The sequence below is a fragment of the Cajanus cajan genome, chromosome 3 (assembly GCF_000230855.2).
Source record: "Cajanus cajan strain Asha chromosome 3, NIPB_CcT2T_4, whole genome shotgun sequence".
NCBI lineage: Eukaryota > Viridiplantae > Streptophyta > Magnoliopsida > Fabales > Fabaceae > Cajanus > Cajanus cajan.
In genome coordinates this window covers 23,840,519-23,856,336 of record NC_138519.1, presented here as the reverse complement: position 1 = coordinate 23,856,336, position 15,818 = coordinate 23,840,519, and the positions used below count along the sequence as shown (strand labels likewise).

At 32.0% G+C, this 15,818-nt stretch overlaps 1 protein-coding gene across 1 annotated transcript; it reads left to right on the top strand.

The window, feature by feature from the left end:
• Positions 1-12,611: 12,611 nt before the first annotated feature.
• On the top strand, positions 12,612-15,587 carry LOC145956525 (patatin-like protein 1). The gene is made up of 7 exons (XM_083072121.1): positions 12,612-12,935; positions 13,581-13,768; positions 13,872-14,025; positions 14,273-14,419; positions 14,611-14,868; positions 14,972-15,141; positions 15,257-15,587. Exons 1-7 carry the CDS (start codon positions 12,756-12,758, stop codon positions 15,372-15,374), a joined length of 1,215 nt encoding a protein of 404 aa, XP_082928247.1. The 5' UTR covers positions 12,612-12,755; the 3' UTR covers positions 15,375-15,587.
• Positions 15,588-15,818: the final 231 nt, after the last annotated feature.

Below are 15,818 nucleotides of genomic sequence, written 5' to 3'. Positions count from 1 at the left end.
AAATACAGCAGACCTTCCAGAGAAAAGGTACAACCATTGTGCTATGTATGTAAGAAACCTGGACATTACAAAATGGAATGTCTAGAACTCGAAAAAGAAAAAGAGAAGAAGAAGTTGATCCCCTTCAAAAAGAAGAAAGCCATGATGGCCACCTAGGAGGATCTTGACACAACATCGTCAGAAGAAGACAAATAAGCAAACATTTGTCTCATGGAAGACGCTGACTCATCATCATAATCAGATAATGAGGAGGTAACTGAATCTGACCTAAAAATTCTTGAGCATGCATACAATCAACATCTATTAGATTCAGCAAAGATTTCTGCAACATATAAAGAATAAAAGAAAAGAATTTTGGAATTACTTGAAGAAAACCTTCTATGAAAAACCAAAATACAAAACTTCTTTCAACTTCTAACGAAGTAATCAAATTAACCAAAGAAAATGATTTATTAAAATCTGATTTGTCAAAATTCACACTTGGAACTAAAAATCTTGAGCATCTTCTAAAGCACTCTAGGAGTAGGAAATATAAAACAGGATTAGGATTTGTTGAATCTGAGTCCGAAATCAAGACAAAAACTTATGCATCTTCCTTGTATGGAAAGAATAGACATTTTATGTCTAAATGCAGTCACATGCATAGGAAGAGAGATTCCAAGACCTCTAGTACTAACACTCATGGACCCAAATCCATTTGGGTACTAAAAAATGAAATAGTACTTGTTGCAAATCTGTTCAACAAAAATAAAAAGTGCCCAGTCATGGTACCTGGACAATGGCTGCTCGCGACACATGACAGGCAGAAGGTCTATGTTCCTAGACTCCTCTATTTCCATTGATAATGTTTTGTATGTTAAAGGAATAATGCATAATCTACTAAGCATAAGTCAATTGAGCGATAGCGGTTATGAAGTATCCTTCGACAAAGATAAATGTACTGTTAGTCAACCTGATTCATCCTATTATTCACGGCTAACAGATGCAACAACTTGTACAAAATAATGCTTAATGAACTAGAAAAATAGAATGTTGATTGCTTAGTTTCATATGAAAATCAGTGGATCTGGCACAAGAAATTTGGTCATGCAAGTCAGAGATTAATCTCAAAACTGAAAAAGCATAACCTCGTAAGAGGACTACCGAATCTTGTGCATCAAACGATCGGTGTATGTGAAGCATGTCAAAAGGGGAAACAAGTTAAAAGTTCATGTCAAAGAAAAAATCATGTTTCCACTTCACGACCTCTTGAACTGCTCCACATAGATTTATTCAATCCCACTAGAACAACATCTGTGAGTGGTAAAAGATATGGATTGGTCATTGTGGATGACTACACTAGATTGACATGGCTACTGTTCATAACTCACAAGGATGAGTCTTTTAGGGTATTCCATGTATTCTATAAAAGAGTTCAAAATGAAAAAGGAATATCAATTGCATCTATCAGAAGCAATCATGAGGGGAATTTGAAAATGAACAATTTCAAGAATTCTGTGAAGATAATGGAATAACACAATTTTTCAACACCTAGAATTCCACAACAAAACGGGGTTGTAGAACGAAAGAATCGTTCTTTACAAGAAATGACAAGAACCTTACTAAACGATTTCTCAACCCCTAAACATTTCTGGGAAGAAGCAGTTAATACTTCCTGTTATATTCAAAACATAATATATATTAGGCCCTTACTGAAAAAGACTCCTTATGAATTGTGGAAAGGAAGAGCACCCAACATATCATATTTTCATCCGTTTGGATGTAAATGTTTTATCCTAAATACCAAAAATAATTTAGGAAAATTTGACTCAAAAACCGACGAAGGTATCCTACTTGGATACTCTAAGAGGTCAAGAGCCTATAGAGTGTTCAACAACAGAACTAAAACTGTTGAGGAAGCTATTCATGTTAAATTTGATGAACACGGGTGATAGGCCATGGGCCAAGGGCCCAATCACTATTGCTATGGCTAGGAGCATTCAAGGAGAGTTGTACCTCTTGAAGACTAGTGGGCTTCTCAAGCCCAAGGTACTCTTCACTTGGACTACTCTATCATGAAGAGAAAGCCTAAGTTCTACTTGTGTATAGTTTGTACATAGTCTCTTATATATGTCTATTTTTGCCTTTGTATTTGTGAGGCACTTTACTTGCTTTTTATTAGTCATTGTATATTGATTTTAGGATGGGTTAATTGGAGAGTTTAACTCCATTTAACCTCCTTTGTTGATACATTCATTTTCTATTTTTTCAGTAGGAGAAAAGGGGTGGTATTTAGCAATGCTTGAGGGTGTGACTAGTAATTGAGCTAAAATTGGGCCTAGGAAAAATTTTACATATTAAACTCATTTTGCTCCTAATTTTTCATAGATTTGATTTAGATAGGTCTCATCATCATTGGATGAACCTAACTAAACCAAATCAAATATTTCTAAAATAAATCAAGTGAGCAAAATGAGCTTGGGCCGCCTAGCCTATGTCTTCCTCCTTTGGCCGGATTCAGTATTCACTCTCTTCAAGCTTAGAAGCTTGAAGCACAAGCTTCTCCTTAGCTTTCTTACCAAGAAAGCTAAGTGAGAAGCTTGTTCTCCAAGTTCCTAAACCTTGGACGGTCAAGCAAACCCTACCATGGTTCCTAGTGAACCATGGTTAAGGTTAGCTTCCTCTCCAAGCTACCTCTCCCTATATATTTGTAACTCCTTCATTGTAGCTCACTTTTGACATTTTATGGGAAAAGAATTCAGAAATTCTCTCTCAATGAAGAGTCCCAAAACAAACCGTAGAGAACTCTCTCTATAGGTTCTCCCTCAAAGGTTCTTCAACCTTTGAACTTGGTTACTCAAGCTTCTTCAAGCTTCTTGAAGTGGCCGAACCTCCTTCATTGCTTCCTTCACCATTGGAGTTTCTTCAAGGTGTCTTCAAGCATCACAACGAGTCTCCTCAAGAGTGAAAAGGTCTTGGATGGATTGGACTTGGATGAACATCAATCTTCTTCAAGTTCCTTCCATCAACAGGCCTGATAAAGAAATATCAGAGCTAGGCAATTTCTTTGAGAATATGCAGGTAAACAATGATAAGTCGAAAGAGCCTAAGTCTAAAGAAACAACAACTAAACAAGATGAAAGAGAGGATAGAGAGTCAGTCAATCGCAACTGGCAGATGAAGGCTCATCATCTACGAGAGCAAATCATTAGAGAGGCAATGGATGTAGTAAGAGCTAGAAGTTTGTTAAGAATGCAAGCACAAATTGCTCTACTATCTCAAATAGAGCTAAGAACCACGGACGAAGCATTATTAGACAAAAGCTGGGTTCAGGCCATGCAAGAGGAATTGAGTCAATTCCAGAAGAATGATGTTTGGAAACTTGTTCCAGTGCCTAAGGACAGGACAATCATAGGAAAAAAATGGGTATACAAAAAAAAATTGGACGAATCTGGAAACGTGGTAAGAAACAAAGCAAGGTTAGTCGCGAAAGGGTACTCTCAACAAGAAGGTATAGACTTTACTGAAACTTTTGAACCTGTTACTCGAATAGAAGCCATTCGAATTTTACTTGTTTTTGCTGCATGTACTGGTATGAAATTATATTAGATGGATGTTAAGAGTGCACTTTTAAACAGAACAATTTCAGAAGAAGTTTATGTATGTCAACCTCCTGGTTTTGAAAACGAATTACTATCATCTTATGTTTTCAAACTAAATAAAGCTTTATATGGATTAAAACAAGCATCACGTCCATGGTATGAAAAACTAAGCTCCTTTCTAATAGATAATAACTTTATAAGAGGCAAGATTGACAACACCCTATTTAGAAAAATAATCAAGGATGATTTCATAATAGTCCAAATCTATGTTATGACATAATTTTTGGTGCCACTAATGAAAATCTTTGCCTAGAATTTTCCAAGCTAATGCAGGATGAATTTGAGATGAGCATGATGGGAGAACTGAAGTTCTTCTTAGGATTTCAAATCGTCTGGTCAGACGAAGGTGTTAAAATTCATCAAACAAAATACACAAAAGAACTGCTACAAAAGTTTAAGATGGATGATGCGAAACCAATGAAGGCACCAATGCATCCTTCAACAACTCTTGGTCTAGACGAAGAATCACCAGATATTGATAGCACAATGTACCGAGGAATGGTTGGTTCTCTCTTGTACCTAACAACTTCGAGACCCGACATCATGTTCAACGTCTGCGTTTGTGCTAGATTCTAAGTACAACCTAAGGAGGTACAATTGCAAGCAGTTCAAAGAATTGTAAGATATCTATAGGGAACACCTAACCTAGGCATCGGCTTCTATAGAAGCCAGAACTTTTCTCTTCTAGGATATTGTGATGCAGATTATGCAGGAGACAAATGGGAGAAAAAGGGAACTAATGGAGGATGTCATTTTCTTGGTCACTACTTAGTTTCATGGACTAGCAGGAGGCAAAGCATGATTTCCCTATACTATGGATCAAACATCAACTAGAAGACTACGACATTTATGAAAGTAGTATTCTTGTACTTTGTGATAACCACTAGTACAAAAGAGATGTACTACGTCGGACATTTTCAGCTTTTTACGTCAGAAAACATACCGACGTAGAAGCGGGAGACGTAAATTTTATGTCGGATTCGCAAAACCGACGTAAATTTACGTCGGACATTACGACATCCGACGTAAAAAATAGGAAAAAAAAATAAAAATAAAAACATAAAATTGCCAGCAGAACAGGTCGTTCTGCTTCCAGAACAAGCCATTCAGCTTCGTATAACAACTTAAAAGAAAAAGCCCACTACCTATACAAATAGAACAACCAAAAAATCAAATAAAATAGATAGCCAGAGTAGCAATGCGAAGTAGAAAAGTGTTAAGGAAACCTTGATTCATACCTGAGGAGCAGCAACAATGTGCAAATGAGTAACAAAGGGTTCATCCCTCTGCAAAAGACAAAAAAAAACTATTCAGTAACAAAGGAGAGGGAGAGGGTTTAGAGAGAAAAAAATGAAAAGTGAGGAAGAGTGAATGCACGCGGTGTGCCTCGCGCTCTCTTATTCAAATTTGCGTCATTTTTTACGTCGGATCTGGTAGGGTCCGACGTAGAAAAGTTTGCAAAAATTACAAAAATGCCACCGCGTTTTTTTTACGTTGGATTTAAGTATTTTTGACGTAAAAGAGGTGACATAATATGCTAATTTTCCACTAGTGAACACTGCTGCTATTAACATTTCCAAAAATCATATTTTGCATTATAGGACTAAGCATATAGAGATTAAACATCACTTCATTAGAGATCATGTGCAAAAGGGAACATTTGAACTGATTTATGTTAAGACTGAAGAACAACTTGCTGATATCTTCACCAAACCCCTTCAAAAAGATAGATATGTTTGGCTAAGAGATAGGCTAGGAATGGAATTGATAGATGGTCACTAGAATGTCATTTTCACCCTCTATTTCTTTTTGCTGATTACAAAGGGGAAGAGAAAGAATACAAATTCTATCAAACTAAACCAATCATCAAGTAAGGGGGAGAGCATTAACTTAGGGGGAGGAACCAAATGATACCTCATGATATTTGCTTTGTGTCTGATACAAAATGCCTGATGTGTATAAACATGTATGAACTTGATAGATTTTATTTTTCATCATCAAAAAGGGGGAGATTGTAAAATTAGACGAAGCGCATCCACAATTCCACCAATTTTTTGAATATGAAAAATATAATACATATTGTTATTACTAACATGTGCATTAGTGTTTTAGTCGGATAACAAAAATTCCAAATAGTGGAATATGTTCAAGCATAATCTGGCTTGACAAAACATTAGACGATAGAAAGGCCAACATTAAGACTAAGGTTGATTCAGGCTAAAATCAAGATACAAAGTCTATTAGCAAAAGCTTGAGGCATCAGACGCAAAATTGGCCAAGACACCGACATAAAGTGACAATCAGAAAGAACCAAGACATCGACATAAAGTGACCATCAGAAATAACTAATATAAACTAGAAGACGAAGTTATCACTTCTATACTTAGACCAAAAGGGTAGTCAAGATCAGACGTAGTATCTTGTAACCAGACGATGTCAAGAATATTGAAGCACGTCTGAAGTCCACTAATCACATTGAAAGAAATTAGACAAGAAACACAAGAGGACATCAATGTGAATAAAAAAAATGGGCAAACATGTATTCGCAAGTCAAAGCTGAGTGCGTCAGACAATGGACATCTATTTTTCAGAAAAAGACAGCACTGTAGCAGCTAAACTGATGAGGAAAGTACAAATATATCTAGATGATGATTGAAGTTAGAAATCAAAGAAATCAACTACATAGAGAGACTCCACGAATACAAGCAAACATTCAATGCAAGATCAAATGCATTAAATGAGAAGATCTGCATGAACATGATCGAAGCCTCCATCTCCAACGTCAAAAGGCTACGCTCCAAAGGCCAAATAAAAATTCAAACAATGGGAAGATTTATCAAAAGTATATAAGTATCAAGACCAAGAAGAAGGAGATATAGAACAGAGAAGCAAAAAGAAAGCGTGTAATACATATCTTAATAAGAATCAACTATTTTCTGAATATCTGTGTAAAAACTAAGATAGCTTATCTTAGTGAGTGTTGCCAATAGTTCATCTTCTCTACGAGAGTAACCAAACACTCAGACACTTATCTCTGAAAAACTACGGTTACGCACCTTAGTGAGTGTAGAAACTACCCTATCCTATCTGTGAGAGTTATACACACACTCCAAACCTACAACTTTTGTAAAGCCTGAAGAGGCTGGTAGAAAGAACACTTGTGAACCAGAAGTGGTTAAGAATACTAGCGTTGGTAAGTGAAGCCAACGGGCCAGGAGTGGTCACAAGTACTTGGCGAACCAGAAGTTGTTAAGAATACTAGCGTCTAGTTGACGAGCCAGAAGTGGCTGAGAATACTTGTAATCCTTTGTGATTAGTGGAACCCTTCTGCGGAAGGAAACTGGACGTAGCTCAAATTGAGTGAACCAATATAACTATCCGTGCATTCTCCTCACTTTTCAGTATTACTTACTTTGCTCTTGTTCTATTTCATTTTTCAACAAAGCTTTGGACGAATACATACTTGACCTTGTTAAAAATTACTTTACTAGACGATAATGTTTTCTAGACAGAAAACTAGTTTACTTAAACTTTTACATTGAAAATCAGTTTTGCTGGGAAAAAAACATTAGACAGAAAAATCTGCTTAAGTTTTCCAACCAAGAGTACGAGTGCCTGCTATTGAAGGTGAACACGCTCAGGCACGGAACCTGTTCGAGGAAATCCTCAAGCAAGACTTGCTCCGCGTGGAGGTCTTCCACGGCCTCGTGATGGCGACTTGGGAGTCCAACGAGCCTCTTAGAGCGTTGCTGAGGAGAGTCGAGGAGGCGCTTGAGGCGTGCAAGAAGCAGAACAGGGATTCCTAATCTATATCGGTTCTGAAAACCGATGTAGAAATCTATATATTTTTTATGTCGCTCTATTCTACATCGGTTTCAGAACCGATGTAGATGGCTTCACAGGACCAATGTAAAAAATGTATGTTGTAGTAGTGTCTGACTTTATTTCTGCCTTACATGCTTATGCTCTGTTTATTGGTTGAATAACTTTGACAATTTCATTGCTTATATTGGTTATATATGATTATCATCATTTGTCTAAGCTAGTTCCATGTTTTTTTTAGAGGGAGTCCCCTATGCATGTAGGATATCATAATCCATCTTTTGCGTTTGTCTTTTACGCTTAAAAGTGTTTTTTTTGGAAATAGACAAAGCAAAAAATTTCTTTTTAATATCAATGTCTACTCAAATCAATTTGGTAATCATAATTTCTATTAAAAGACTGCTTACTAGTTGTGCAAATGTCTTAAGACATCTTCTATCTAAAGTAGTCTAAACAAAACGTTATAGTCTTAATTTTTCTCAATAGAATGATTTTATGAAAATGACTTTTACGAAAATATATGTTCGTCATCATCAAAAAGTGGAAAATTTTAAAATAAAAAATGAAGTATGTATAATCAAAAGACGATCTAGAATAAGTAATTATGAGTTTTTATGATAACAAACAAATTTTCTCAAGAGACTATTTTGGACTAAGCAAATGTCATATTTCGTCTATAAGATGAAGTGTACGAAGCAAAGTGCATCATCTGGATTAATACCACATTTATTTCTCGTTAGAATATCATAATAGTCTTTAAGAAACACTAAATCTTTATTCCTTAATAGATCAAATGAAAAGCTTCCTTAAAAGGAAATGTCAAATCACGGCGTCAGGAAAGAAAGAGAAAATCCTTTATTTGTGTAAAAGACATTGCAGAGACTATTTTATGCTAGCCCCAACTGCTCTATGCTAGCCCCAACTGCTCTATGCTAGCCCCAACTGCTCTATGCTAGCACTACTTTACTACACTCAAAATAGAAAGAAATGATGATAATTAGCTTTCTAGATTAGATAAGAGATATATGCTTCACTTATAAGTATTTAATGCACCATTGGTAATCTCTAGGATCAGTAAGGAAGATAGACGAAGCAACTTGTGAAGAAATTTGAACGTTTAAATCAAACATTGCTATAATGGTTATCCTCTCAAGAACTACTATATAAGGGTCAAGCCTTCAAACAAAAAAGAGTAGAGATTTTTAAATTAAAAAGAGAGAAATGTTGTAAATAGAAAAATCATCATTGAGAAGCTTACTAACCTTACAAAGCTGAAGCACTACAAAGGAACTTTTAATTGAAATTCTTGTAAGTAGTTCTTTGTAGTCTGTTTGTGCTTAAGTTTAATAGTATAGAAGAGATGAAGCTATCATTGTAATTCTTGTTAAGTTTATTTGTAAGGGATTGAGTCTGGAGAGGCTTGTATAAAAGAATACCTATTGTTGAGCTCAGAGAGGCTTCACTAGTAGAAAAAGACTTTTAAAATCAATTGTTTTTTACTTTTAAAACTGGTTGTTTGACCAATTTTAAAAGTTGATCTTAAAAGTCCAATTTTTAAGATTGGTTATAAAATAATCGATCTCAAAAGTAAAGACTTTTAAGTTCGGTTATAAAATAACCGATCTTAAAAGACCATCTTTTAAGATTGGTTATTTTATAACTGATCTTAAAACTATTTTAAAAAAATAACTGATCTATTTTTGAAGTATCCCAAAACAAAACCTACAAATCAAACAATACAAAAAAATTCATATACATTTTTTTTTTCAATTAATAAGTCATCAATGAACTAAAATGTCTATATTTCCTATGTTATATGTCAACCATATATATAATTGAAAATTTTTTAAATACATGCAATACATACTTGTGAACATAATAAGTTAATAAATATGCGAAAATAATAGTATACATCCTAAACTAGGAAGCATCTGTGAAACTTGAAAATATAAACTAGTGAATGTAATGGTAAAGGAATTTGTAGCACAGTGTTCTCTAATGGTATTCAGAAGTTAAAACTCAGGAGTACACCAAGTAGAGTCCTGCACAAAATACTACTAGAAAAGTATCTTTTTCCTGCAAATTTTTCTACAAAATAATATTCACAGAATTTTTTTTGCGAATTTTCTTCCAATAATAATTTCGCAAAGATTTTTTATGAATTTATTTGAGAAAAATAATTTACAAATATTTCTTATAAAAAATTTTATGAAAAATAATCTATAAGAAATTTTTGCAAATATTGCTACAATTTTAATGATCATAGAAATTTTTTTCTATGGTAAAAATTTTCAAAAAATGTTGAAAGAATTTTATTTTGTTTCTTGTGGATTTTCTTGTAAAAACAAATTCGCACGTAATATTTACTAAATTGTAGAAAAATTTTGCAAGTAACTTTTCCTGCTGATTTTCCTGCCAATTTTAATCCGCAGGAAAAATAAAAAAACTTTTTAAATTTATAAGTTTAAGAAATAAAAGATTTTTAATTAAAAAAATATTATTTTACGAAATTATTTATAAATATATCGTTATAATTAATTTTAATTTTGATTTATTTTTAATTAAATTAAATATATAAAATTTTATGAATATGATAAATTAATGATAATGAGTTTTAATTTAATGATAATTTATAAAATTTTAAAATTAAAAATATTTATTTAATAAAATATTATTTTACTAATTTATTTATAAATATTTCATAAATTTTTTCAATATAAAATATTAAGAAATTAAATATTTATTTTAATTAAATGTATAAATTGATGAAGATGAATTTTAATTTAATGATAGTTTTTAAAATAGAATTATTTAATAAAAAACTAATATTTTTCAGAATACTGAATATTTTAAGAGTTAAAATAATTTATAATAATATAATTTTGTTGTTCAATATAATGAATTAATCATTTTCTAAACCATGATCTAATTAATATTTAAAGAAATCTTCAAGTCCCGTATCGATTGGAAATAAAATAATTAAATAGTATATAAGTTGGGACAATACTTACCTTACAAGTTGATTTGTATGGTTGAGTGGTAGACTTATAATCTATAATCTAAAAGTTTAAAAAGTTATGTATCACATGTTGGAGGCGTAGAGGCAAATTTCCTAATGCGTTGAAGAATTGTTAATAGAATTTATAGTACTTTCTTTGATTTTTTTTATAAGAAATTTTTTTTGTAGAATTTCTTGCGAAAAAATTCGTAGTAAAATTTCCTACAAGTTTTTTCGCAGGAAACTTCCCTGCGAATTTTTTTCGCAAGAAATTTCGCAGGAAAATTTCTTGTGAATTTTAAAATTCCTAAAAACATATTATCCATGAATATATTACCTGAAGATAAAATTTCGCAAAAAAGGTCATAGCAATAGTGTTTGCTACGAGTTTTTATATAAAATTCACATGAAAAATCACATGTAATAAGAGAAATTCTAGTAATGAAACAATTAGCAATTGATCAAAAAAGATGTTGTTAAGCAATAATGACATGCAATGCGTCTACAATAGACATCTCCATACACCACACATTAGTCCAAAAATTATCGTCACAACCTTATCTATCATCCAACGAGTATTATCCTTAATCTCTTACTAAAAATGGACGGCCAAATGAAGATGATTTAAAGCTCATCATTGAGATTTTAAAAAAATTCACATTATCAACCAATACTATTAGTATAAATTATTTTTAGTTTAAATTAATTTATAAAACCTAAGAAACTCATTGTAAGGGTGTTTTGTGACTAAATAACAGTGTAAAGTTGTTTTGCTACTAATGTCCATATTAAAGTTGTTTTACTATTGGTGTCTACATTTTTTTTTTCTCATATCCTTTTACAATCACCTTCCACAACTATTTATTCATTCATCCCTTATGCATCATATTTCAATCCTTCTACCAATGCATGAGATTCCTTTATAACAGATCTTAGTAAAAGTTTACACTGTATAAAACCGCAATCAAAATAGTAATCCATCTGAATACATATGAGAACTTAACTAACATATATAATTATTAAAGTTGGAGTGATAAGGAAGGTGTGGGTTCCACTAACATATTCTTGTTAAAATGTTTATAACTCTTATCCCATTTGCATTGCCGTGTATAGTTCTGAATATCTCATACATATATGTAAATTAATATATATGAATTGTGCAATGAATTTATCTTATACTATTAAAAAATAATATAAGCAAAAACATTATTTTAAAAATGATACAGCCCCCCTTAGCACAAGTTGTGACGAAAATATTTTGAAAAAATAATCGAACTGATGACGGTGCATTCTTGGACATGGAATAGAGCTATGGTGGAAGGAGAAAAACGTGCAATTATTGGTGAAGCCGATCGAGTTTTGTGTAAACATTATCTTATACTCTTCATCTAAAAATATCAATCGTTAAATGCTTTTTTTCTAGTATTAAAAAAGTTATTTTTATCTTTCCTAAAACACAATGTATATTTTAAAAGGGCAAGAATAAATGTTTTGCACATTCTTCCACCAAGATACAAGAAGATGAACTTGATTTTATTTTAGAATTAAATATGATTTTAGCTCCTAAAGTTTTGTTACACAATTTATTTGGTCTTAGTGCTTACACAATTTCTTTACTAATTTTAATCCCTAGACTTTTGTCACTATAAGTATAATATATGTACGTATATGTCTATTTGACATATAGTTACACACAATTTTAATGTTGATTTTCAATGAAATTTAACAACATATTTTTTGTGTCACTATAGTTTATACTCACACTTTTTAATAATATACCAACATATAATGTAGTTATTGTGTGAGTAAAAGTAATTTTTAATGACATATATAGTGTCACTATAGGGTGTATGTCACTATATGAAAATTTTGTTGTAGTGTGTACATTTTTACTTTTAGTCCTTGAACATTTTCTTACATTAACATTTTGATCTCTGGTGTTAAAATATTTTGTTCATGCAAACAAATTTTAAAGACAAACTAAATATAATGTATTCATAGACTAAAAATAAAATTAATAAAAATTCAGAAACTAAAAACGTATTTAATTACCATTCTTTATGAAACATTTGAATCGTTCAAACAACATATGTAAGTTGTGTATATTATTTAAGCAATGAACATTATCATCATAAAATTATTTGCGGCCATGAATTGTTTAATCTTGGCACTAGCATGTATCATCGGAAAAAAACTCTATAAATACCTTCATATTTGTGCACAATTCACAATAAGGTGTTCATTCTCTAAAACTTCTATACTATCTTGATATTCTAAAGCTTTTAGTCCAATTAATGGCTCATTTCCTTTTGTTTGTTTTGGTGTTTTGTGGTCAACTGATTGCTGGATTCAGTACCCAGAAACTACCTCCACCAAACTATGGAGACAAAATAAGCATTCTTAGCATTGATGGTGGTGGTATCAAGGGGATTATTCCAGCAACAGTTCTTGAGTACCTGGATAACGCTCTTAAGGTCCATGATCTCTTTGTGTGTGTGTGTGTTTTTTAATTATAATTCAGTAAATAATTTATTTATAGACAACACTATATGTGTGTAGTGTTTGGTGCATCTGCAGAAGGTGATAAAGCTTAAAACATTAATTGTATATATTATTGGAGTCAACGATGTTGAATGATATATATGATTAAATAATAGTCTGTTACAACTGAAAGGTATTTAATTAATAATTTTATGCTATTTCTTTAATTAGTATCTCCAAAAGAAGCATCTATCATGTCATATGCGAGTTCTGTCTATATATAGGTTCTGAGGCGGATAAAATCATTGTTATATATGAGTCAAAATCTTTTACTACTGTAATTGAAATTTTCACCTTCATTTTGAAATATTGCCTTATATGTATAGATCGTTTAATATATTAAGTTAATCACTTATACACTACTAGTGTAAATTTTTTTTACACTGATAATCAATTATATCTTTTAATAGTATCATGTCACTTATTTATTTAATGAAATAATAATAAAATAAGCAACTTTAAAAGATATGATTGGTTGTCAGTATAAAAAACTTTACACTGGCAGTGTATAGATGATTAACTCTAATATATTTATACGGAAGTTTTATATAACTTTGTTTACTTTGAACTGCATGCAGATTAAGGACCCTACAGCATCCTTAGCACAATATTTTGACGTGATAGCAGGTACTAGCACTGGTGGAATCATTACTGCTATGTTAACAACCCCAAACACATCAGACCCAACTCATCCTCCTCTTTTTGCTCCTTGGCAAATCGTAGAATTCTATAAGCAAAATGGCCCTCGTATATTTAACAAATCACGGTATATAATTTTATCTGTGACATGCTAGAACATCATAGTAATAAAATTCTTATAATTTGACGAAATGATTGGAATTGGAATCATGTGATGTAACAAAATGCAGTCCTGGGGACGGTCCCAAGTATGATGCCTCGTTCTTGTACAATGTGACTCGTGTGCTACTGAAAGAAACACGATTGAATGAGACATTGACGAAGGTGGTAATACCAACTTTTGACCTCAAGCAACTCAAGCCAGTCATATTCTCAAGTTATCAGGTTAATATGTTTAGTTAATTTGTTTCAAAACTATATATGTTTATATTCTTATATTTAGAGTTTGGAGGGATACAAGTTACTAGAAGTATTTTTGAGAGCTTTTCTTTTAAAAGTAAAAAAGATTTTTAATATAAAAGTTATAAAAATACTTCTAAAATTATATTCAAACATACTGAAACCAAGTTTTGATGGAAAACAATACTAAGGTTATTTTTGGAAACTGAGTTGGTTCGTGCTATGATTGCAGCTGGAGACAGAAACTTACTTAAATGCCAAACTATCAGATATAAGCATCGGGACTTCGGCTGCACCCACTTTTCTACCACCCTACAAGTTTTGGAATGACGATGTTGAGTTCAATATGATTGATGGTGGAGGGGCTGCTGGTAATCCGGTAAATTAAAACTATTTATTAACCACTTTTTATTTAACTTAAATTCAGTGAAATAATTACTTCTAAAATTTATTTTGTGTAAGAGTAAGTTCTTATATTTATTTTGTTTCCTTCCAAGTAATGATATATTGTGGACGTGTACTATATGAAAAGTTTGACGAAATATAATGTTAAATTTAATTTAATTTTAGGCTGTGGTTGCTGTGAGTGAAGTGATAAAGCACGATGAGCATAAGGAAATCGTGTTACTGTCTTTGGGAACTGGAGAACAAAAAGTTGATACTGAGAAATACGATGCTGACGTGGCTGCTAAGTGGAAGGAACGAAATTGGTTACTGAGTGGTGCTATGCAAGATATTATTGGTAGGTCTGCCACAGACATGACCCTTTACTACCTTTCCACAGTCTTCCCAGGCCTCATCCCTCTCCAAAACTACCTTCGAATTGAGGTATACATATTTGAATAAATTAAACTTTGTCATAAATATATATATTATCCAAATTAATATATAATGATTTTTATAATAATATATACATGCAATGTCATGGCAGGAGTATAACTTGGATCCATCCTTGGATTCCATGGATAATGTAACAAAAGAAAACCTCGATAATCTTGAGAAGAAAGGAAATGAACTGTTGCAACAAAAGGTTAAGAGAATGAATGTGAATACTTTCATCCCATATGAATTAGACCTAACAAATGCCGAGGCTCTTGACAGGTACGTGCATGCGTGTCTCTAGAATTTTATTTTATTTAAATTATATGTCAGTGATCTTATATTAATTATTGGTGAGGCTAACATAATACTACTATTCTATTCTGTGTGGTTGAAGGCTTGCTGAGAAATTATATCAAGAGAGGAAGTTGCGTCTGAAAAGGAAATCTATGAAAAGAGGAAGACCGTTTATTCAACCTGTTAGAGTCCCTTTCGGCCCAAACCATGCAACTTAATTAAGCATTGTTATAATTATTATCGATAAACGTATTTGAATAAAAATGTCGTATGTGGCCTTATCTTATATATGTTTTATCCACGTTTGGTGTAATATACAATAAGTTTGTATTTATGTTGTAATAAGGTTCAATTATGCAACTCGTAGTTGTGAGCAGGACCATATCCATTATATATAAAATATACATCAATGTATATTATTTTATATTTCATCCCTTGTATGCAGCTTTTCTTCAGTCTCTTAAAAAAACAAATCATTTATGTAAAGACCACTGCATGTTCATAACATTAACTAATATATTTGCATGACATATATTAAAAATTAACTTATACATAAGAATTAATAATATCCCATTATATGTAATATGAAACAACTAATATTTATATATATGACATATATTAAAAAATTTTAATTTGTAGATAAGAATTAATGATATTCAATT